Genomic DNA, 25,589 nt, shown 5'->3' on the forward strand with positions numbered 1-25,589 from the left:
TTCTATATGGTTTACGTGGTTGGTTGACGTGCCGCAGCATCACTAAAAAGTTTAAAATATTCCAGCTTTTTTAATGCTGGAATCTGCTGCCCCATGGCTCCTCCCCCAGTCCTGATTGTTTTTATTGACCTTGTCTTGCAACTCGCTGCCTCGCTACTCCATTATGTTAATGCAAATTGGTAGACAGACCCCTTTTTGCTGTGTTAAAGATGGCATTTAAAATATATTCAACCATTTATTCCCATTAATCTACACAATATTGAATTGAAATAGTAAACAAGTACAGGTTAGCAAAATGTAAAATAAAATATATAATTTAAATAATCAGGAAATACAAAATCATGCAGTTGGTTGAGACTGCAGTCAATTCCATTGACTTGGATGCGACTTTGAAAGTAACTAAACACCAAAAATAAGTCCCTGTAAAGTGATTTTTTAGCTTTTTGTCTAAACATGTATTGCTTAAACACATTACAAAGACTGTGAACTATGTAGTACTGAATTGTGGAGTTAGACCGTTAAACAGTTTTTCAAAAATAAAATGTTCAGGATTTTTGGGGCGGGGCTGAAACCATGCCTCCTCCCCTAACACTAGTAACTAAAGCGCATAAGCTGTTATTAAAATGAATAAACTTATTTATTGATAGACTAACGTTATTTGGCTATGTTATGCTAGTTACATATCGATAACATGCTACTCTAGTTTGCTAACTTGCGTTAAAAGGGAGAACAATTACCATTCGGTTTCAGACCGAGAAGGACGAGACTGACCGGTCAATGTCCTCTGAATTTGATTCTGGCTCGTGAGGCTCAAACTTATATGGCTGTGTAAAGCCAATCCTGCAAGGAGCATCTATTTTTGTTGTAGAGTTTTTGTTGTGGAGTCTAACCCTTTTGTTGTAGCGGTATTTGACAGTTGAGAGAGAAGTTTTCTTGCGAGTGGGCGTGGTTTCAGCGACCTCAGCGGAGTTTGACATCTGAAACTTTTTTTCAAGAGAAATAGCCGTGTTCATTTATCACTTCGAGTGCTTAATGAATATAGCCCTAAAATGAATATTCATGAAAAATTCCCACTCACAACTTTTCACCAGAAGGCATTTAAATAAAAACTGAAGGGATAAGGCTGAAATTGTGTTGTTACTCTTTAAGATACTAATACTAAGCGGATGCTAGTGATAGTCATACCGTCGTATAACTGTCAGGTTTAGCATTAGGTGAAGAAAGTTCTAGCAGTTTTGTATGCTAAGGAGGGTAGCCTATGTCAAGTGTCATTACAATAGCTAGCTAATAAAACTTAAGCAAGCTTGTCTTGGTCAGTAACTGCCAAGCAAGCACAATGTCAAATCATGTACTTGTATTAGATGGTGTTTAGATCTTTTAGTTTTCACCCTTTATTCAAAGTTGTACCACAATACGCTACTAACCAGCAGGGTTGAGGAATCTAGTCAGCTAGCAGCACTAACACCTAACAGAAGCTGGAGCTGGAGCAATATGCTGAGAGAGGAGTGGCTTTACTCTGCATCTAGCTTGTTTTCGCCATCTGCTGGTAGCTTGGAGTAGTTGAATAATTTAATTTTCTTTTTATGTTTTCAGTTGCCATGCTGGCTAACTAACTTACTACATTCAGAGGAATGTTTGAGTAGGGGAAAATATACACTAGCATTCTGACAAAATGCCGCTGTCGAAATGATTATAGTATAAAGACTTTAAATGTTAAAAAGTTGATATGTAAACAGTGATTTACCCTCATTCTATATAACGGCCCACTTTGGGAGTTAACTGTCCACTAATATCTCTAATTATCTGGTGATGGACCATGCTTATTTAACATATAGTCTAGCGTCAGACACAAATACTGAAAAGCTGCAGACTGAACCAAAGCCAAATGGGGAAAATGATAATTTACATAATAAAACTCATTTTATTATGTTACGACCCTCTCTTTGGTTCCTCCCTGTCTAGAGAGAGAGAGAGAGAGAGAGAGAGAGAGAGAGAGAGAGAGAGAGAGAGAGAGAGAGAGAGAGAGAGAGAGAGAGAGAGAGAGAGAGGCCTGATACATAAATAAAATTAACTTGGAGGGTGTACCTTGCACAGAAATGAATGGCACAATGTTCAAATACAAAAAATGATATGAATTACTCAACAAACGCCACAGGGGAACACGGGAACAAAGAAACTTCATAAATAAGAGTGTCCTATCTAACCAAAACAGCACTATATTAAACACATGGGGTGGCACCCTTTCCTTACCTAGTGATTATTAAGAAAGGTTTGCTGTGTGATGAGGTGTATGCCCATGGGCAGTTTACCTATTCCAAAGCCCCTGTGCGAATGAACCAAAAACCATCAAAAAGCCTAAACGAAATACCACGTATTGGCAAAAAACGCAAATTTAAACACAAAATTAGATGATTGAAAAAAATATATTTTAAAATATAAATTTTTGCCTCTCTTAACTTCTTCCATAAAAACAGATTCCAAATCTATTAATAAAGACTTTGAAGGCCTATTCATTATTTTCTAATCACTTAAGTCACCTTGTGATAAGTTGGTACTACGTCATTGATTCTATATACACTTAAAATGAGCAGTTAGAATTATCTATATTTTATCAATTAAATTGATGCAACAGTTGAACTCATATTTTGTATTGCATAGATAGCCAGTGACATTGACATCTCGAGAGTAAATAATATTTGTGATAATTTAAATTGTTGGGTGTGATGGTACACAGCGATATACATTTTCACATTTGCATGATAGACAAGTTGACAAGATACACAAGCCTGTGATTCTGAAATGCTGGTATGGAATCTGACATCACACACGAGTTGGCATTATGCCGGCTTTGTTTGGTTCAGTGTAAACAAGCAGAGCTGGCATAATGACGGGTCTTTGTTAAGGCAACATGTGGGATCTCTGTGTAAATAGGTCCTTAATGAAGTTAATACTGGGACTGGAGGGGCACACAGACAAATCACAAATACAATATTTAACAGACAGACAGTAGTGGCAAGAAAACTGAAAAGTTCTGTTTTCTGTTTCCTTATTACTCCAAATAAACAGCTATGGGAAAATGTGTCTAAACTTTTGACTGGGACTGTATGTAGCTGTTTGTCATGTTTGGGAATCTAGACACAACAAGTTGTCCATATTGGAGATTCTGGGTTTACCACTTTACGTTGCTGGCTTTGTTACCAAGTTGGTGTAACTTGGTCGGTTCACCCCTCAAAGAGGCCACTCCAACCATGACAGTTAAGAGCGTGTAGAAGCCCTGAAAAGCTCAGGTTTGCTGAGGATATTAAGTTACCACGATATCCTGAATGACGATTTTACAGCTATTCTCCCTTTTCCCTTTGTCACATATGCAAGTGTTCATCTGTGAAGACTCCCTATGTTTCTTAAAAATAAGGATCGTCGGATAGGAGCAGAGATGAGATGTTGATAGTTTTCATGTGTTTATGAGACACAATTTAGAAAATGTGATTGTTTTCTGTCTCCTACAGAGCTTGAAGCGGAGTTTGGAGCAAGCGCGTGTTGAGGTTTCTCAGGAAGATGACAAAGCATTGCAGCTTCTGCATGATATCCGGGAGCAAAGCAGCAAGCTCCAGGAGATCAAGGAGCAGGTAATGTTTTCCAAAATTCAAAACATTCTGTTCACAGGACTTACTTTTCCAGTTGTTGGCACTAGAACATGATTTGGTCTCACAATTCTTTTGTGGTAATTATCCCATTGGGATTTCTGGGATACTTGGTAGACAAAGCTGTAAGTAAAGATGTATTCAAATTGGATCCCTTGGGCCTTATATGCCAATTTCTTTTACAGATTTTAGCCAAGCCACATTTAGGTAGCAACCTCTCATCCAAATTGTGTATCAATTCCCATGTTTAGCACTGAGAAAGGTAGTGACTGAAGCCAATGTAATTTACAGGGATATGGAATTGAATTGAGAATTGCAAGTAGAATTTTAACAGTATTTCAGTCTGACTGCACCACTGCTTCACACCCCTTCCTGACTCCACGTTCTCTGTGGCAGGAGTACCATGCCCAGTTGGAGGAGATGCAGGTGACAATCAGGCAGCTTGAAGAGGACCTCTCTGCTGCGCGTCGGAGAAGTGATCTCTACGAGTCTGAACTCCGAGATTCGAGGCAGACCGCCGAGGAGCTGAAACGCAAGGCAGCGGACTACCAACAGAGAATCCAGAAGGTGCGTTTCTGTTGGCAGTGGAAACCAGAGGATAGGGTGTTCACTTTTGCAAGAACAGATATAGCCTGTGTTGTTACATGGGTGTATTCACTCACTGTTAATGCTCAACATTAAAAGCAGAGTATCGAATGTGTTTGAGAAGCACTTTTTGTCATATTTGCCTAAATAAAATTCACATCTTGATAGCAACCAATACATCTACAGGTTTGAGGGTAATATGAAATCAATCCGACATCTGTGGGCGTTGTAAGACTGTAATAAACACAGCAAATCATTAGGCCGTACCCTGACTAATGATTGGACGGGCTACCTGTCTGTCTACCCACCTACGTGCGCGCACTTTGCCCCTGCACTCAATGCCCGTTACTGTAGTTTTGTGGGAGTGGGTTTGAAGGGAGGGGGTGGGATATTTTGGGTTGAATTGTGTCAAACAGAAGCTGAAATTCTTAACTTTATAAAAGAGCAGAAAAGTGTTAACACTGAGAGAAAAACGACAAGCGACCTGAAAACATTTAAACTAGTGCTGCAGTTAAGCGTGTTATTAACGGCGTTAACGCAAACCCATTTTAACGGCGTCGCGAGATTAACGTTCTTTTTGGCCTAGCAAACTTTGTCGTTTTTTTCACATGCTGTTGCAACAACTACTGACGTTAGAAAAACACCACACCGGATCTAGCTACCGTATTTTATGGAAAATAAGCCGCGGCTTGTACTCCGATTTTACAGTTTTCTTGTGCTTGTGCGTCTTATATTTCGAAGCGGTTTATAGTCCGGTTTTAGAACAAAAAAGTGTCTTCTCTCAAGATCTCTACAGACCGTGCAGCTAATTTTATGCTCAACACTTGAACGGGGGCTTATTACTTGAAAGAAGAATTATTTACTGTGTTGTCTCAGTTACACTATCAGGGCTTGGAAATACAGTGACTTGCTAAAGTAGGCAAATGGCTAGTAGAACATAACATTTCATAATAATTTCAGTTAATCAAACAGCTGCAAGACCCAGTGAAATGTTATAGGCTAGGCTAGCTAGCAAAATAACGCTAGCATCGCTAACAACATTACTAATTCAACTTTGGTAGTCTAACCAAGCTCTTTGTAAGTTTGTTTTAGATATAATTGTATATGATCGTGTGGACAATAAAACACGAGCGCGGTCTCTTTTCATAACTTGTATTTTACCACTGCTCTTCTTGACATCGCCATTCGAACAGCCCTCATTGATTTCACGTAATGCTTTCAGCATCAAGCCTACGGCAACTCCCGAGGGACAAAACACCCATGTCCATTGTCACATAGAACGGTCTGCTCAGTAGGCTATCCTCAGGATTTGCAAGCTACCTAAACTTATAATATATCTAAAATAATTTTGTAGACATAACAATGGATTCTGCCACTAAATGAGTGACTTGGCTTTATTTCTGGACATAGTATCCACAACCAAAGTGTGTAACAGACAGTTACACAATGCTGTAAGATCGCCTATACTCGTGCATTGCTCTTGGTACCCAGAATGCCCTGCGGCAAGCTGAAAAGCTACTAAATTAAGGGCATTAGCTTAGTTAAATAAGCATTGTTTGGAGTTCTATTGTTGTGTTCGTTCTGTTTTGATAATGTGTAATGCTATGGTCTATAGTTTAGGCAATTTGAGTGTTCACCCTGATTGGGAATGTTGTCTAGTTAGATCGATATCCAAGCTGTCCGCAGCTGCAGCATGAATGTGCAAGTAATCATTTGTGAGCATTGGTCCGCGCAACGGCTACGTTGTTTGCTTATAAAGTGCGGCTTGTATTCCGGTGCGGCTTATACTCAAATTTACAAACGCAAAGTGCTCATTCTGGGGGGGTGCGGATTGTACACGTCTTATTTTACGTAAAATACGGTAGACCGGAAACAAAACGGGCATGCCGCACACACTTGTTTGGGCTTGCGAGCCTGATAAAGAGTAGTAGGCTAACGTTACGTTTTGAGTGGATGGCGAGTGCGAGACGCCGAAATGAATGCCAATAAGATTATGAATGGAAAGTTTACTTTAAAAAAGTTGCCAAATGGTTCCATTGACAAGACCAAAGTGATCAGTGTGTTTTGTCGTTGTGAACTGAGCTATCATCGCAGCACGTCCAGTCTGAAATACCACTTGATGGCCAAGCACACAGCTGATGCGAATTCTCTGCCCCCTTGTCAAAGCCAGGCGATTGCAATGTTGTTTTCAATTTAAAAAAAACATTTGCACTAAGCAATCCGATCCACTTTTCCATGTTGATAAGAGCATTAAAATTAGAAAAAATATTGTGACAAAAAGAAATCAAGGGACATTTTAGAATAGATAAAAATGTGCGATTAATTGCGATTAATCACGAGTTAACTATGACATTAATGCAATTAATCGCGATTAAATATTTTAATCGTTTGACAGCACTAGTTGGAATTAAAGCCATTTTAGCAGAACCGTGTTGTCTGCTTTCTATCAAAAGTAATTGGTTGCTAGGCAACACCTGAAACACACCGTGAGAAGACTTGAGAGCTAGCTACAATTAGCCGACCATTTATTTTCATTTACAAAATGAAAAGAGCTAAAAATGCCATATAATAAACAACTTACTAACCTTGACCGTCCGTATCAAACTCGCTATCGCTCGGTCGATATGTTCAAGCCTCAGTTTGATATTTCCCGGCATGACCTCACTCGGTTAGTAAGTAGTTAGTAACAGGTGGTCATTTTGGACTGGAACACAGAATTCACATGAAACAAACCCAACAGGAGGGTCAAAGGCTGTGAGAAATATTGTATTTGACCAAAAACCCTCTTATCATAGGTTTTGTCCCAGTTTCTGCATCTTAATGTTAATAAAACAGATGGGATCCTATCCTTACAAAGAGTTTATAATAAAAAAACAAAACAATTATTTACTATATTTTATGACATTTTAAGACTTTAAGACCGGCTTGCGCAGGTACGCAGTCATGCACCAGAGAGCTGGGGTAGGATTTTTCCCAGGAATGCTGGCATGTTGTAGGTGCATTATGGGGGGTGTGTGTGTGTGTGTGGGGGGGGGGGGGTACAGCTCAGTGGTTGACTATTTGACTGCAGACCAACAGGTCGCAGGTTCAATTCCGCCTTTTCTCTACTGTACATGGCACTGTATAAAGGCGTCTGCGAACACATTATCTTCTGTAATTGGTGTTCTTCTGTATGTAGCCTAATGATGTGTGCATAATGATAATGATGACGATAAAGACCAAGGGCACATGACATGAGATAACCGTCAAGCTATGTTGGTTGTGTCTAATGGGGGCAACTTATGACAAGGTGGCCCAGGTAGAGCATCTAATTTGGCTGACAATGACCTAATGTAAATAAAAAACACCACACATGACACAAGTTTGCATTAAGAACATGCCATATCCAGCAGAAATATTAAATCCAGCACACCTTGATGTTAAGCAATCAAATGTGCTAATCATAAAGGTTTCAATTTGAATTTTGTATACTGCATTCCACTTATTCCAAGAACAACCATAAATGGTTCCATCCAAGCATACAGACATGGGTGTCGGTGTTGATGTTGTGTTTGTGTTGAAGGCTAAGGAACAGGGGAAGATTGAGGTGGAGGAACTGCTTGCCAAGCTTGAGAAGGTACATTGCATCTTAACAACATGTCTTGTGTGGTCATGAAATGTGCTTGTGTGTTGAGTTGAAGCTGAAAGCAAATACTTTTTAAAAATACATTTCTAACTGATTTCTGAGATACTGTAGTAAGTCTGTAAACATAAGTATAGGTCAATGTTTGCTTTGCTATTTATCTACACATTCAAATTGTATACTCTGATTTGTAGACCAATGCTGAGCAGCAGGCCAAGATCCAGGAGCTACAGGATAAACTATCAAAGGTGACATTTTACAATTTTCATCAATAATAAATAATAGATCTATAGATCCAAATGCATAGTCGGTTAACTTTTTAGATTTACGGTTGTAACAACATATGCAACAGATTGTTCAGTGTCTTCAGAACAGAAATATGTCACTTATTATATTCAAGCACAGCATATTCAAGACCCAGTATGGTTTGATCTAACTTAGAAAAATGTATTTGATTATATTCAAGACCTGTTATGGTCTGGTTTTAGACAGATAAATCGGATTATTTCCAGAATGTTCTGTCAGAATTGTCCTCTTTTTACTTGAGTGGTATCTGTCTTAGAAACCAGTGTTCAATGTTCGTTGCATAGGCCTTTAATAAGCATTTTGTGTCTGCAGGCCACATATTTGAAAGGGCATTCGTAAGTATTGAGGAATCATGTACAGAAGGCACTTTGTAGGTCACTGAGGCCTTTCCACTAAGCAATCCCTCAGGGATTTTCCTGTCCAGTAATTACTGTTGAATGCCGTGATAATCGACAGACCAGAGCCACTGAAACCGCTCGATAGTTGTCATCTTTGTGTCTCGAGTGCTAATATCGCAAGACTTTCTATCTGACTTTCCAGGGCTTTTCGAGTTTTCCTTGTTTCTGTCTATCCTACCAACTAATAAGTAAATCCTGGTCAATCTATTAAGAGGGATTGACAATGATCCTGGAATGTAAACTACACCTTGTGTTTGTTGGGGAATCATTTCTGACTTGACTATCTTGTTGGCTGATAGGTAAACCGACGCAAGGTTTGGTGAAAACACCACAGTGCGTGCCCCAGACTGCCACCACAATGCCAAGACCAGTCTGGTCTTGGTATTTACAACACAAACTTGCCTTGGAACTAGGGCTGGGCAATGTATTGACTGTTAGCGTTAATATTGCAATAATTTTTACGACAATGTAAAATTTGAAAATATTGTGAATATCGAATATTTCAAATTCAACCATACTTTCCCAAAGAACATGACGAACGTCCAATATTACGTCCCCTTTTCGTCTTGTCGCATATTCACACGCAAGAGACGTGAGGTGGGGGAGGGTCTTTTTTTAACTGCTTAAATTTGCATAAACAATAGCTGTTCTATCTAAATTGTTTTTGTCGTTTTCTAATGGGGGCAAAAGAAAATCATGTTTTTTTACTGTTTAAAAGCAAATGCAAACATATTGAGATATATATCGTAAAAAGTTAGACAATATTGAGTTATATTTTTTTTGTATATATTGCCCAGCCCTACTTGGAACATCCTGCTTTTTTCCACGTTTAGATGGTTCCACAAGCTGTTGTCCTTGTTGACAATATTGTCATTGTCCCAGACAAGGGGACAAATGTCAACCTTAAACTCTGTTATCCAGTCAGGTGTAATTCTTAGAATCTGTAAATCGTACAAAAGCCTTGTCTTGTGTCCTTCAGGCAGTGAAAGCCAGCACTGAAGCCACTGAGCTGCTGCAGAATATCCGTCAGGCTAAAGAGCGTCTGGAGCGAGAGCTGGAGCGACTACGCTGCAAGACCGACCCCAGTGACACACTCCGGAGACACCTGAGGGAGACGGAGGTACAGGCACTTTCACACGGCCATAGACCCCCCCCCCCCCCATTACTGTACATATTCACACTGCCATACTCCCTCCCAGTACTGTACATATTTACACTGTCATAGTTTGGGTTGGGTACCGAAACCAGGTTCCACTACGGTTCCTACGCAACCGGTAGGAATCGGACCGGAACACACAATTCGGTTCCACTTAATGTGTTGACTGAAATATTTTCCCTCTGTCGCTCTAAAACGGACGTGAAAATATCACACTTTCTCTGTAGTCTACCGTTAGCTAGCTACTGTAAATGTAGGCTACTTTTATAATGCCACATCAGGGCTGCCAACTCTTACGCATTGGCCGTGAGACACACGCATTTTAACCAGTTCACACGCTCTCACGCCACACCTTGTATTTCTCACACTGAGAAGGCAACGAAACCAAGTAGTCCTGCTAACGTTGGAAACAGTGATGGTCGAGGCGCATGCACACGGAGTGAAGCAACATAGACACGTGAAAGCTCGTCTCAGGGGGGGCAAACACACGTGAAAGCTCGTCTCAGGGGGGGAAAACACGTGAAAGCTCGTCTCAGGGGGGGCAAACACACGTGAAAGCTCGTCTCAGGGGGGGCAAACACACGTGAAATGACGTTTCGGGGGGGCAAACACACGTGAAAGCTCGTCTCAGGGGGGGCAAACACACGTGAAAGCTCGTCTCAGGGGGGGCAAACACACGTGAAAGCTCGTCTCAGGGGGGGAAAACACGTGAAAGCTCGTCTCAGGGGGGGCAAACACACGTGAAAGCTCGTCTCAGGGGGGGCAAACACACGTGAAATGACGTTTCGGGGGGGCAAACACACGTGAAAGCTCGTCTCAGGGGGGGCAAACACACGTGAAAGCTCGTCTCAGGGGGGGCAAACACACGTGAAAGCTCGTCTCAGGGGGGGCAAACACGTGTAAGCTCGTCTCAGGGGGGGCAAACACGTGAAAGCTCGTCTCAGGGGGGGCAAACACACGTGAAATGTCGTCTCAGGGGGGGCAAACACACGTGAAAGCTCGTCTCAGGGGGGGCAAACACACGTGAAAGCTCGTCTCAGGGGGGGCAAACACACGTGAAATGTCGTCTCAGGGGGGGCAAACACACGTGAAATGTCGTCTCAGGGGGGGCAAACACGTGAAAGCTCGTCTCAGGGGGGGCAAACACACGTGAAATGTCGTCTCAGGGGGGGCAAACACACGTGAAATGTCGTCTCGGGAGGAGTGCTTTGTACGCAGCAAAATTTTGGTTGGCTCCACCAAATCTCACTCCAAGGTTTTTTTAAAAGTTAGCAGCCCTGCCATATTTTCCTAGCCTGACGTTGTCATACTCATAATTCTAGTCAGAATATGAGTCTGAGAACTCTCCGTTGGGCTGTGACTATGGGGCGTGTTTCAAACGAACCTGGAAAACAAATGCCTCTTCGCTCAATTGGATAGATCTACAACCAATCAGAGCAACGTAGTATGTTAACTTTGACCGAATCCCGTAGGAAGGACGGCAAGAACATATTTTCCATCGACAAATGCCTTGATTGCGTTTCTCTGTTCCTCTTTCAAAATTAATGCGCTGACGATGTCTTCTAAAACAGACTCGATGGCAGAATCATAACATCCCAGATCTCCAGCGGTAGCCATGTTTGTTCAAAACGAATTCAACTTAAGCGCTCTTTTGTGACGTGGGTGATTACGTTACTGTTGATCATCTGTCCATCATCGTATAAAGCCCGCCCTGGCAATTTCATTGGTCCGCCCAGATTCTGGTTTTCTGTAGTTGTCCCCAATACGAGACCCTCCAGACCCAACTTCCCGACCAAATTTTTTTGTGGGCGGGACGAAGTTGGGCTGGCAGCCAGGCTAATATTTTCCCTCTGGGCTCACCAAAACGGATGTAAAAGTATAATAACCATTCACTGCACGTGATCGCTAGTAAACATACTACATTTGCTCTGCTAGTCTATCGTTAGCTAGCTTTTAGTGCATTTAAAATGCCTAAAGCGAAGCGGTCAAAGTGTCAAAGTGTATTTCACAGCCAAGGATTCCGACATTGCAAAATGCAACAAATGTTTCATAACGATTACGTGGGGGGGAAGCACGTTGCATTTATTGAAACATGCAGCGACACACGAGATACTTCTTAAAGCAGAGGGATGCACCGTGTTCGACAGCTTGCGGACATCAGTCCCTGGTCCCGGGACAGCCTCCCCAATTTGTCTGCCCTTTCAAACTCATACCTGTGTGTACAGGCCTCTTTGACACCATCTGAGAGAGTTTTCTCCTGTGCAGGACATGCCATAAGTCAGGAGAGATGTCGTATCTTGCCAGAGAATGCAAATATGGTCATTTTTTTGTAAAAGAACTGCTAAAGTTTGAAGCTGGTTTAGTTTGCATACCAACTCAACATTTATTAAGTTGTTACTTGTTAATAGTGTAACTGTTATTTATTGTTCAATTATTGTAGTTGTGTGTTAGGTGACTTAGGTTTACTTATTATATATTTAAGTAGGCTACTTTAAAACGTTGATATATTGTTCAATTTAAATAATTTTCAGGTGGTCTTTCTTTGATGTCGTTTTTCAAGAATTGGAATAGTTTAGGAATTGTTTTAAAATTACCGGTTCGGCATCAGAATTGTAAAAATCCAAACAATACCCAACCCTAGCCGTAGTCCCCCCCCCCCCTCCATCCTTAGGCCATCAAGAAAAGGACAGGAGTAGATTACCTGTTTTTACCTGTGTGTGTGTGCGCGCTCACGCGTGTGTGTGTGTGGACAGGAGGGCAGGAAGACCCTGGAGAACCAGGTGAAGAGACTGGAGATGGTGGAACGACGGGAGAACAAGCTTAAGGACGACATACAGACCAAATCCCAGCAGATTCAGCAGATGGCTGACAAGATCCTGGTGAGACACAAAGCCCACTAAGACACCTCCCTGCCCTCCTCTCTCCCTCTCAGCCTCCTTTCCTCTACTGCTGACACACACGCCTCATTCGGGGTTCCCCTCCTGCGCTACAGTCAGGGCTTCTGGAGAACATAGCACGTCCTCTGGCCTTCACATGCTCCCTTGCCTGTCTGACAGCATGAACGGGCAGCGCTACCGGAGACTTCTGGACCCGGAGATCTTCAGAGCAAGTTTACACCTGCTGTCACGGACTGACAGTTTATTCTGTGTTTTGCCTGTCTTGTTGTAGTAGTTTTCCTGTTATGTGGTACCCAGTGGGCTGGGTGAAAGCCCTGTGTGTGTAAAGACGTGTGTGTGTAAGGACGTGTGTGTGTGTAAGGATGTGTGTGTTGTTTTGTTGTGCAGGAGCTTGAGGAGAACTTGAGGGAGACCCAAGCCACAGCACAGAGGATGGAGACCCACCTGGTACAGAAAGAAAGACTTTACGAGGACAAGATTAAGGTAATGAGTTAGCCATTACAAATAATATAGTTGAGGGAGTGGTGGGTGTTTAAGTATTGTCTAAAATGTCTATTTCAATTACAGTGTTATGTTAGTGAATTTTTTTCCTGACACTTTTACTCAAAGCAACATCAAAATAGCGGGTATGTAAAAGTACAGCAGAAAATCCAAACGTGTGTACGATTATTGCCTACACGGACGTGGTGTTGTGCACCAGGTGCTTGAAGCCCAGATGAAGGAGGACATGGCCGACAAGGAGAGCCTGGAGTCCAAACGGGCCCAGCACCAGGAGGAGGCTCGGGAGAAATGCAAACTCATCAGTGAACAGAAAGCAGTGAGGCTACAATCCATCATGACTATCTGCTTTCCTATTGTTACTCGTGCAAACATCTAGCGGACAAACATTAATTTTTATACCGTTTCTAGGGGGAAATCAGTTCTTACAGTATGGTTGTAGAAAAAAAGATTGTGGATACATTTGTTTCATTCTGTTTGTTTACTCTGTGCGTGGCTATTTGTTACTAAATTCTTAATCCTGTAAGAATAAATGCCTCTGATTAATTCAGGGTATTCTTCAACATAGGCTGCACTATTAATCCAGGTTTAGTAGTCTGTTTAATGCGATAGGCTTCAGTTAACTAATAGGCTTTAGGGCATGTCACTGAACAGTGATGGAAGAGTTGTAGACCAACTGCATCATTTATTTCCCCCTTAGAAATGTTTTTCAACTGTTTAGTTTCATGTGTGTTATCTATTTTTCTAGGTGGTGTAATCCAATTATTTGGTTCCAAAAACAACACAATTATATATTATAATTAAATGTAAATTGCTAGGAAAAGCCGGATCCCCTTGGTACACTGAGACTCTCTAAGAGAAGTGTCTTTACTTAGTGAGATATGTTTTCATGTCCAGTGACATGTTAAAGAATAATCCAATGGTTTGGAATCCTCCATTTCCAATGACTGGAACTTGATTTCTTTCAACAAATTGAATATAAACTAGTCACGCTGGCTTGTTTGTTAAGTTAGATATATTTTCAAACTAACCCTGGCTTCAAAGGGGAACACAGAACTAAATGTATCCAATGACACAGTAGAGGCTTTTTTAAAATACATTTACTAAATGGTCTGTATTTATTTAGCATGAATGATTTAAAATATATTTATTAAAAGTCAGGTATTGTCGCAGGTGGGACACAGGTTTTCATTAACTGTAAATGTAAAAGGGGTGAAGATATGGGCGTGATACTTGTCCTTGTCTCTAGACCATCAACGCCATGGACTCCAAGATGAAGAACCTGGAGCAGCGCATCTCAGAGCTTTCAGAAGCCAACAAGCTCGCTGCCAACAGCAGCATCTACACCCAGCAGAACATGTGAGTATGGTTGTCATGCTTGGGGGCACAAAGTCTAATACTATGGAAGAAATGACGGGACACTTTGTGAAAAGACAAATCAATGAGTATCTGTTAAGATTATACAAGATCTTCAGGGGAGGAAGAGAAAGTAGAAGCGTGCCAAAGAAAAGAAAACAGGAAAACGACTGTATGAACTACCTAACTAGATAATGCCTCAGTAATTACACAGCACAAACAACAAAGACCTCTTGAACAGAGGGCAAGTGGGGTTTAAATGGGGAGATGGATGCATCCGATGGGTTGGGACCAAGGAGGCATCTGATTGGTCAAGACCGAGGAGGCATCTGATTGGTCGAGACCGAGGAGGCATCTGATTGAACCAGAGAGGGGAGGGTTGAACGGGTTGAACGGCCAATGAGTTGAATGACAGGCAAGGACCAATCAGATGATGATCACGAATACCTACGAGACCATAACCACCACATCCCAAAGCTACAGTTAGGTCCATAAATATTTGGACATTGACACAATTTTCATCATTTTGGCTCTGTATACCACCACAATGGATTTGAAATTAAACAATCAAGATGTGCTTTAAGTGCAGACTTTCAGCTTTAATTTCAGGGTATTTACATCCAAATCAGGTGAACGGTGTAGGAATTACAATACATTTTATATGTGCCCCTCCCCCTTTTTAAGGGACCAAAAGTAATTGGACAATTGGCTGCTCAGCTGTTCCATGGCCAGGTGTATGTTATTCCCTCATGGGAGTTCGTTATTTCATTGACAAGGAGCAGATAAAAGGTCTAGAGTTCATTTCAAGTATGGTATTTGTGTTTGGAATCTGTTGCTGTCAACTCTCAATATGAAGTCCAAACAGCTGTCACCATCAGTGAAGCAAGCCATCGTTAGGCTGAAAAATCAAAACAAACCTATCAGAGAGATAGCAAAAACATTAGGTGTGGCCAAATCAACTGTTTGGTACATTCTTAAAAAGAAAGAACGCACTGGTGAGCTCAGCAACACCAAAAGACCTGGAAGACCACGGAAAACAACTGTGGTGGATGACAGAAGAATTCTTTCCCTGGTGAAGAAAAACCCCTTCACAACAGTTGGCCAGATCAAGAACACTCTCCAGGAGGTAGGCGTATCTGTGTCAAAGTCAAAAATTAAGAGAAGACTTCACCAGAGTAAATACAGAGGGTTCACCACAAGATGTGAACCATTGGTGAGTCTCAAAAACAGGAAGACCAGATTAGAGTTTGCCAAAAAACATCTAAAAGACCCTGTACAGTTCTGGAACAACATCCTATGGACAGGTGAGACCAAGATCAACTTGTACCAGAATGATGGGAAGAGAAGAGTATGGAGAAGGGAAGGAACTGCTCATGATCCAAAGCATACCACCTCATCAGTGAAGCATGGTGGAGGTAGTGTTATGGCGTGGGCATGTATGGCTGCCAATGGAACTGGTTCCCTTGTATTTATCGATGATGTGACTGCTGACAAAAGCAGTAGGATGAATTCTGAAGTGTTTCTGGCAATATTATCTGCTCAGATTCAGCCAAATGCTTCAGAACTCATAGGACGGCGCTTCACAGTGCAGATGGACAATGACCCGATGCATACTGCGAAAGCAACCAAAGAGTTTTTTAAGGCAAAGAAGTGGAATGTTCTGCAATGGCCAAGTCAATCACCTGACCTAAATCCAATTGAGCATGCATTTCACTTGCTAAAGACAAAACTGAAGGGAAAATGCCCCAAGAACAAGCAGAAACTGAAGACAGTTGCAGTAGAGGCCTGGCAGAGCATCACCAGGGACGAAACCCAGCGTCTGGTGATGTCTATGGGTTCCAGACTTCAGGCTGTCATTGACTGCAAAGGATTTGCAACCAAGTATTAAAAGTGACAATTAGATTTATGATTATGTTAGTTTGTCCAATTATTTTTGGTCCCTTAAAAAGGGGGGGGGGCACATATAAAATGTGTTGTAATTCCTACACCGTTCACCTGATTTGGATGTAAATACCCTGAAATTAAAGCTGAAAGTCTGCACTTAAAGCACATCTTGATTGTTTAATTTCAAATCCATTGTGGTGGTATACAGAGCCAAAATGATGAAAATTGTGTCAATGTCCAAATATTTATGGACCTAACTGTATATACATATGTCTCCAGGGAGTTTCCAGGGAGTCAGGTGGTTGAGCGGTGAGGGAATCGGGCTAGTAATCCGAAGGTTGCCAGTTCGATTCCCGGTCATGCCAACTGACGTTGTGTCCTTGGGCAAGGCACTTCACCCTACTTGCCTCGGGGGAATGTCCCTGTACTTACTGTAAGTCGCTCTGGATAAGAGCGTCTGCTAAATGTAAATGTGTCTACTGGGTGGTGCCTGAACAACAGTCCACAAAGAGAGTATGGAGCTCATCCCCTTCCTACTGTGTCATCCTCCATTACACCATGTCCTTTTGTGCTAGATCTAGTCAGACAAAGACATGGTTTCATTTAATCCCTGGATTTTTTTTTTAAACTAAACGTTTTCTTATGCTGAATTCACTTTATCTGATCAGACTGTCGCTCTACCCATCCTGTTGCCATAACTACCATGAATACTGGTCATTTTCACAAGCTGGTTAAATCCTTGAGTTTGACAGGATCGCTGACAACCCAAAAGGCATTTCATGTGCTTGGTGCGCCCGTTGACCGAAATTATGGCTGAGATTAAGCATGGTGAAAGCTATGCTGCATGTTGTTAAAAGGAAGTGTTATGGAATTTTTTTTTTTTTTACATTTTTATAGAGCTACCTATACCTGGAGAGAGAAAGACCAACCTATTTTTGTGAACTTTCTGAGATACCGGATTCCTGTAGAGTGCATAAACAGGCAATTTACATCAAGGAAATTAAGAAAAAAGCAGACACCTGATATCCTATTGCCGTTTGAGTTCATGGACTCCGTGTTGTTTGGTGTACAGTAGAATGGATGTATAGTAATACATGATTCATCGTAAATGCATCCATCCAATATTAGTGAATTGCTGGCCTATTTATATATTTGAGATCAACAAGAAGCATTTAAAACCAAACAAAATACAACAGAGATCTACCGGGTCAAAAGTAAGATGATACTTTGAACTTCCATGTTTTTCAAAAGTTCCATGAGTAATTGTCGCCTCCCTCCCCCCCCCTAGTCTTCCTGCTCCCCCCTGTGTTGTTACCGAGCCGTGTGTTGTGTGTGTGTGTGTGTGTGTGACCCTGGCAGGAAGGCCCAGGAGGAGATGATCTCGGAGCTGAGGCAGCAGAAGTTCTACCTGGAGTCGCAAGCGGGGAAGCTGGAGGCCCAGAACGCCAAGCTGGAGGAGCACCTTGAGAAGATGAGCGTGCAGGAGCAGAGCAAGAGGAGCCGCCTGCAGGAGCTGGAGACCAGGCTGAGAGAGGTGAGGGGGCGGAGCTAGACACCAGGCTGAGAGGTGAGGGGGCGGAATTAGACACCAGGCTGAGAGAGGTGAGGGGGCGGAGCTAGAAACCAGGCTGAGAGAGGTGAGGGGGCGGAGCCAGAGACCAGGCTGAGAGAGGTGAGGGGGCGGAGTTAGACACCAGGCTGAGAGAGGTGAGGGGGCGGAATTAGACACCAGGCTGAGAGAGGTGAGGGGGCAGAGCTAGATACCAGGCTGAGAGAGGTGAGGTGGCGGAGCCAGAGACCAGGCTGAGAGGTGAGGGGGCGGAGCCAGAGACCAGGCTGAGAGGTGAGGGGGCGGAGTTAGACACCAGGTTGAGAGAGATGAGGGGGCCGAGCTAGATACCAGGCTGAGAGAGGTGAGGGGGCGGAGCTAAAAACCAGGCTGAGAGGTGAGGGGGCGGAGTTAGACACCAGGCTCAGAGAGATGAGGGGGCGGAGCTAGATACCAGGCTGAGAGAGGTGAGGGGGCGGAGCTAGACACCAGACAGAGGTGAGGGGGCGGAGCCAGAGACCAGGCTGAGAGAGATGAGGGGGCGGAGCTAGAGACCAGGCTGAGAGAGGTGAGGGGGTGGAGCTAGAGACTGCTAACAAAGACAACAGTCGATCGAAGGGCTGAACAATCTACAAGCCAGACAGCCACAAAGTAGGTTTAACAGACAAAAAGACAAAAGCAATTGAGCTAAAAGCCAGGGAATGAGGATGTATCTAAAGAGGAGGGAGTCAGTTGGCTGAGCGGTGAGGGAATCGGGCTAGTAATCCGAAGGTTGCCAGTTCGATTCCCGGTCATGCCAACTGACGTTGTGTCCTTGGGCAAGGCACTTCACCCTACTTGCCTCGGGGGAATGTCCCTGTACTTACTGTAAGTCGCTCGGGATAAGAGCGTCTGCTAAATGACTAAATGTAAATGTAAAGAGGGGATTTCAAAACAAATGGTGTTTTGTTCCCGAGCCTGGAGGCTGTGACAGCAAAGGGACGATCTCCCCAGTGCTTGTACCTTAGTAAATGTTCAACAGCAGTGTTCACTCTAAGTTTTAAACTTCATATAAAGACTTTGGGTAGTTGATTCTACCCTAGCATAAGCAGTGCTTGTCAGACCCGTGTACTTCCCTCAACAGTCATGGAACACTTTACCACAAGGCTGGCACTTCCACTGCTCACAGATCACCTTCAAACCTTCTCAGGCTGAATTATATTAAATGGCTCCTTCCTCCCAAACCCACCCCTGGATGCATGCCTGGGTTCAGTTTTTGCCCTAATTCAGTGTAATACATGCTGTAATGTATACAACAGCTAGTTCCAAACAAGTCATTTGATTGGACAAGAGGCATTCCATGAGGGCTGATATTTAGTATAACAGGTCATTAGTGTGCAGGAAAATCTTTCAGTGTTTCTTGGCAACAGTCCAGTCCCAGTTCAGTTGTGGAACTATTTGTGTTGGCGGAGCCAGTAAATAATGAACAACAAACAATCTGTCGTCGCTTATTAATGTTAACTAATAAGTGGCAGTTGTAGGACTGTGGTATAATATAAATTTCACACTCAAGGGTTGTGCTGTTATACTGAATATCCGCACAGCGGGGAATATTTTCACCTCCCGGCCTTTGGCTGTTATTGAGCTCTCATGTGATACTGAAATGCGTGTGTCCTGCTGGGGCGTGAGCGTGTTGTGATGTCCACCAGATGGGCCTGGAGCACGAAGAGCAGAAGCTGGAGATCAAGCGGCAGGTGTCGGAGCTGACCCTGTCGCTGCAGGAGCGCGAGTCCCAGATCAGCGGGCTGCAGGCGGCGCGCCACGCCCTGGAGAGCCAGCTGCAGCAGGCCAAGACGGAGCTGGAGGACACCACGGCCGAGGCTGAGGAGGAGATCACCGCCCTCAGGGTGAGACACGCTCACTCACACACACACACACACACGCTCACAGACACACACACGCTCACAGACACACACACTCACAGACACACACACACGCTCACAGACACACACACGCTCACAGACACACACACGCTCACACAGACACACACGCTCACACACACGCTCACACACACGCTCACACACACACAGACACACACACGCTCACAGACACACACACGCTCACAGACACACGCTCACAGACACACACACGCTCACACAGACACACACGCTCACACACACGCTCACAGACACACACACGCTCACACACACGCTCACAGACACACACACGCTCACAGACACACACACGCTCACACACACACGCTCACACACACACGCTCACACACACACGCTCACAGACACACACGCTCACAGACACACACACGCTCACAGACACACACACACACTCACACAGACACACACACAGACACACACCCACTCATACAAACTCATCATCCAGCCATCATCAGCTTGGCACAGTTAAATTAGTCTCTTGAGTGTATAGGACTGGCTTCACAACAGAGGTGTATTCCACAACAGGATATTCTCCAGCTGTACCTGTAAACTTCACACACAGTGTTGTTTGCATCCAGTGCAGACAGTCATGTAGCTAATATCTACACTGCCTCTACAACACCCTTCTCAAGCGTCAAGTGGCAAACTGATACTCGATTTTAGTCACCCGTGTTAGAAGTGTAAGTGATTGTGCTCACCCAGTGATGTTTTTTCTGTGGTGATGATCCTCCTTCACTTTTGTTTCCTTTCAGACTCACAGAGATGAAATTCAGCACAAGTTCGACGCATTGAGAGACAGCTGCTCGGTACTTGAATCCCTCAAACGTCGCTCAGTGACATCACCCAGTGTCATCAATGACGTCACCCAGTGTCATCAGTGACATCACCCAGTGTCATCAGTGACATCACCCAGTGTCATCAGTGACATCACCCAGTGTCATCAGTGACGTCACCCAGTGTCATCAGTGATGTCATTCCTCCTTTTCCGTCTGGAGCCATTTGGTTGCAGAGCAAAACACAAACCTTTTATCTTTTTTGTTGTTGTCAAATCTAGCGCCTCTTTTTCAGATACTAATTCCAATAAAAATTCAAATAAATATATATTTTTTTTTTAATAAACTCTCGATTTTACATTCGCTGCCAAGGCTGTGTTAACAAGGGTGTACGGTTTGATCACACATTCACACATCAGAGTTCATCCAATCAACGTGTATTGTACAAAGTTTAATGTTGTGTGTGTGTCTGTGACATGTCTGTGACGTGTGTGTCTATGACGTGTGTGTGTGTGTGACTGACGTGTGTGTCTGTGACGTGTGTGTGTGTGTGTGTGACTGACGTGTGTGTCTGTGACGTGTGTGTGACTGACTGACGTGTCTGACATGTCTGTGACGTGTGTCTCTCCAGGTGATCACAGACCTGGAGGAGCAGCTGACCCAGCTGAGCCAGGAGAACGCTGAGCTGAACCGGCAGAACTTCTACCTGTCCAAGCAGCTGGACGAGGCCTCAGACGAGAGCGATGACCGCCTGCAGCTCAGCCAGGACCTGGACCGCCTGCGGAGAGAGGTGGCCGACCGCGAGATGCACCTCAACAACCAGAAACAGGTACGACTGACACCTCAACAACCACAAGCAGGTACGACAAATATGAACAAAACAAACTGACATGCTCAGGAATATCGTTGGTGGAAGTGTTTACATTCAGGTAGTTTTTAAGTAGTTTGTCATTTTCTGTATTCTGTTGAAACACATTATCACTGCACTACTCTGTCCATTCAGCCTTCTGTCCCTAAAATGACCATACTGTTTGCATTTGCAAAGTCAAAAAAACAACAAGCAGGAGTTGAAGGTAGCCATGACTATGTAAACCACACATGCTGAGGTGGAGGTTGGGGCTTGCTGAAGGCCGTGCTGGTATGTTGCTGTAGAACATGGAGACCCTGAAGACCACGTGCTCCATGCTGGAGGAGCAGGTGGTGGAGCTGGAGTCCCTGAACGACGAGCTGCTGGAGAAGGAGCGCCAGTGGGAGGCCTGGAGGGGAGCGCTGGAGGACGAGAAGAGCCAGGCCGAGAGGAGGACCAGGGACGTGCAGAGGCTGCTGGACAACGAGAAGCAGAACAGGTACGGGCTGTAGAGAGACCCTGCTAACACACACACATTGGAGGGGAGGGCGAGGGATACAGACTTTAAAACAAGTAACAAACAAGCGCTAATTCTTTATAGCTGCAACCACGTACGCAATATATTTGTGGACCCACAGAGCGAGATATAGAGCCGCTGGTCACATCTAAAGAACACTTCAATAGTTGAAACTAGTCATGTTACTCATCCAATTCCCAAATGTTTCTTCACGAAGGCTGCGTGCGGATCAGCGCAGTTCCGAATCCCGCCAAGCGGTGGAGCTAGCGGTCAGGGAGCACAAGGCTGAGATTGTGGCCCTACAGCAGGCCCTGAAGGAACAGAGGCTCAAGGCTGAGAGTCTCTCTGACACAGTGAGTCTGCTCTTTCCTACTCTCAACCATTCCTCATTCATGCCTCATCCATGCCTCATCCATACCTCATCCATCTCCACGGTCCTTCCACTACAGCAGGGGTGTTCAATCATGGTCCTCAGGGTCCCCTGCTCCAACACGCCTAATTCAAATGAATGGGTTGTTATCAAGCTCTGTGGAAGCCAGGTAACAACCATTCATTTGAATCAGGTGTGCTGGAGCAGGGAGCAGCATCTAAAACATGCAGGGCAGTGGACCCTGAGGACCACGATTGAAGACCCCTGCACTACATTTTTGTCTTCACGCTTCATCTGTTTTTGGAAACCGCCCTCAATCCCTAAGGATTTTTTTTAACTTGTCTTGATCCGTGAGATAACTGCTCTTGAGAGCAGTGATGTGGTGGTGAAGCGGTGATGGTGAGCGTTGTGTTTGCAGCTGAATGACCTGGAGAAGAAGCACGCCATGCTGGAGATGAACGCTCGCAGCCTGCAACAGAAGCTGGAGATGGAGAGAGAGCTGAAACAGAGGCTGATGGACGAGGTAGAGACACACACACACCTAAGACACACAGACTAACATTCATTCACAGACTCACATACACACACACACATACACTCACGCACGTGCGAACACACTCAGTCACTCACACACACACAGAATTATTTTTGTTATAAATGTGTGGTTAACAAGAAACCACAACAATTGACCAGTCTGATACAGGTTCAAGTATGATTCATATTAAGCTTGAACAGCTGTGTCAAGGTTTCTGTCGAGGGCATGGGCACTGTCGGGTTGGGGTAAGTTGTCATGATACTTTGCTTATCAAATACCGAAAATAATACTTAAAACACATGTTAAGTAAAAAAGTTAACTAAAACCTACAAACTTACATTACTACAATAACATTACATACATAATTAACAAGATAGTGCTTTGCAATATTATACAATGATATTACATTGTGTTTGTCGAACCCAGAGCTACTTCCATTTACCTAACCTCAGAATTAAAATAGTGAGTTTTGCAATTAAATTATATACATTTCTCACTGGAAAATCAAGTCACCTGCAATCAATAGTATGCATCTTCCGCACATTTATATTTATGAAACAGTACACTGTAATGATACAATACGTATCACGATATTTTGAACAATGTTAAATGAAACTGAAATTCAATTAACAGATAAACATAAACAATTTTCAATAACTTTCTTTGTTGTACATACAACTTTGTTAATTCAGTTCAAGTGATTTCTGTGAATGCTTGTGTGACACAGGTGCAGAGTAGGCCAAGGGCTTGTAGCTCAACCAATAGGATCAAATGGACTTCATATTGTAAAATATTGCCATCTCTACGATACATATTGTAACATTTTTGAATTGCGAGATATTGTGCCACGGTATAACCTGCGGTTTCTAAGCGGCATCCAGGGCATGTGCCTTCTATCTCCCGCCTAATCACTGACGATAGGCTTGGAATATCTGGCCAGAGTTTAAAGAGTGAGACTGCATGTATCAGATGCCTGACATTCATTCATTTCATGCAGAAAAACAGGTGTACATACAGTGCAGTACTCAATCATGTACAGAACATCAGTTATTGTAATGCTTAACGGAAAGTTGAGCTATTGTAGGCAAATTGAAGACATTGGTCTCTCACATTTACATGCATTCATTTAGCAGACTTTGTACAAATAGTGCGCCTAGTAGGTGCAGCAGATAATGAAGGACAAGAAGAGCACAGTTACATTTAGTCATTTAGCAGACGCTCTTATCCAGAGCGACTTACAGTAAGTACAGAGACATTTAAAAGTATTACAGTGGTTAGTGCCAAGAATGGTCTGTAGAACTCTTCTGTCTAACAACTGCATCAACAGTGCATGGCTGGTAAAGTTGTTACAGTGCCGGACACGCATCCTTGTTAAGCCTTTCAAGAACACAGAATCCAAACACAGAGCTATGACTCCGAGATGCACAATTAACACCACAATATAGCGGGCTTGAGATTCTCATAAAAAGCATTTTATATCAGGTGTCTGTATAGTAGCCATATTTATTAATTGCACTTTTTTGTGCTTTGCCTTGGAATTAAAACCATTAGTGGAGGACAGGGTGTTGAAAATCATGATATATATTATACTACACTATTTATATCACCATATATACTGTATATTTGAACTGCGAGGACCTTGATGGAGTCCATGTGTTGCTCCTGCAGCAAGGCAAGCTACAGCAGCAGATGGACCTGCAGAAAACACACATCTTCAGGCTGACCCAGGGGCTGCAGGACGCCCTGGACCAGACCGACCTGCTCAAGACCGAGAGGACCGATCTGGAGTACCAGCTGGAGAACATCCAGGTACGCATGCTGCGCCTCGCTGGGGCATTCTGCTGGTTTTGATATTTAGACTTGTTTACATTTCTCTGGTACATCATGCCGCGCAGTTGTCCAAAGCCGCCACTGTTTCTCTGGATACTTCCTGTTGGTTTTGCTGGTTTTCCCTTTTAACACTTTATTTCAATATCACATTTTGCTGAAAGTATGGAAGCTCTAGTCGGTGCAGGGGGTGTTTTCAAATTGTTGTGTGAATAAACAACACCGTTTTTGTTTACTGATGGAAATAATGTTTCTTTTGCTCTCACCCCAGGCTGTGTATTCTCACGAGAAGGTTAAGATGGAGGGCACCATCTCCCAGCAGACCAAACTCATCGACTTCCTCCAGGCGAAAATGGACCAGCCAGCCAAGAAAAAGAAGGTAGCGTAAGACTCGATGCACGTTAGCCGCTCGGAGATGTCAAATCCTGCCGCAGGTCTTGAACCAACAACCTGGAATTTGAAACATTACCACTAGACCACTTTCAGACCAGACCAGGCTCCTTTCCCGGCTTCTAGTATGGTTTTTCCATCGTGTTTGCAGGGTATATTCGGCCGGCGGCGCGAGGATGTGGGCACCAATGTGAGCGCGGTGGGAGGCCCCTCGGGGCCGCTGGCGGCGCCGCTGCAGTACAGCGACATGAAGCTGGCCCTGGAGAAGGAGCGCTCGCGCTGTGCTGAGCTGGAAGACGCCCTGCAGAAGATGAGGATGGAGCTGCGCTCCCTCAGGGACGAGAGTAGGTGTCACCCCAACCAGCCTGCTCTTCTGTTAGAACCGGCTGGACAGCTATGGTTGTGTTCTTTTGGCTGATACTGCAAACAAAAAAAACTCAAACAGCAGGACACTTTTTTTTTCTCAAAGTCAACTTACACACTGAATATTATTTGGGTGGGGTCTGA

At 43.6% G+C, this 25,589-nt stretch overlaps 1 protein-coding gene across 2 annotated transcripts in view; it reads left to right on the plus strand.

The window, feature by feature from the left end:
* The window catches only part of cita (citron rho-interacting serine/threonine kinase a), a 66,260-nt gene that overhangs the window by 13,187 nt on the left and 27,484 nt on the right, over positions 1-25,589 (plus strand). For both annotated transcript variants that reach the window (XM_062483099.1, XM_062483180.1), the window contains exons 13-31: positions 3,507-3,626; positions 4,038-4,208; positions 7,789-7,842; positions 8,043-8,096; positions 9,532-9,672; positions 12,462-12,587; positions 12,993-13,088; positions 13,306-13,422; positions 14,353-14,462; positions 17,703-17,877; positions 19,581-19,778; positions 20,576-20,629; positions 21,228-21,425; positions 21,749-21,942; positions 22,178-22,313; positions 22,749-22,853; positions 24,534-24,674; positions 24,964-25,071; positions 25,234-25,426. In XM_062483099.1, the coding sequence (XP_062339083.1) occupies positions 3,507-3,626; positions 4,038-4,208; positions 7,789-7,842; positions 8,043-8,096; positions 9,532-9,672; positions 12,462-12,587; positions 12,993-13,088; positions 13,306-13,422; positions 14,353-14,462; positions 17,703-17,877; positions 19,581-19,778; positions 20,576-20,629; positions 21,228-21,425; positions 21,749-21,942; positions 22,178-22,313; positions 22,749-22,853; positions 24,534-24,674; positions 24,964-25,071; positions 25,234-25,426 (2,491 nt within the window). The remainder of the gene's footprint in view (positions 1-3,506; positions 3,627-4,037; positions 4,209-7,788; positions 7,843-8,042; positions 8,097-9,531; positions 9,673-12,461; positions 12,588-12,992; positions 13,089-13,305; positions 13,423-14,352; positions 14,463-17,702; positions 17,878-19,580; positions 19,779-20,575; positions 20,630-21,227; positions 21,426-21,748; positions 21,943-22,177; positions 22,314-22,748; positions 22,854-24,533; positions 24,675-24,963; positions 25,072-25,233; positions 25,427-25,589) is intronic.

Source organism: Osmerus eperlanus, chromosome 1 (assembly GCF_963692335.1).
Source record: "Osmerus eperlanus chromosome 1, fOsmEpe2.1, whole genome shotgun sequence".
NCBI classification, from domain to species: Eukaryota; Metazoa; Chordata; class Actinopteri; order Osmeriformes; family Osmeridae; genus Osmerus; species Osmerus eperlanus.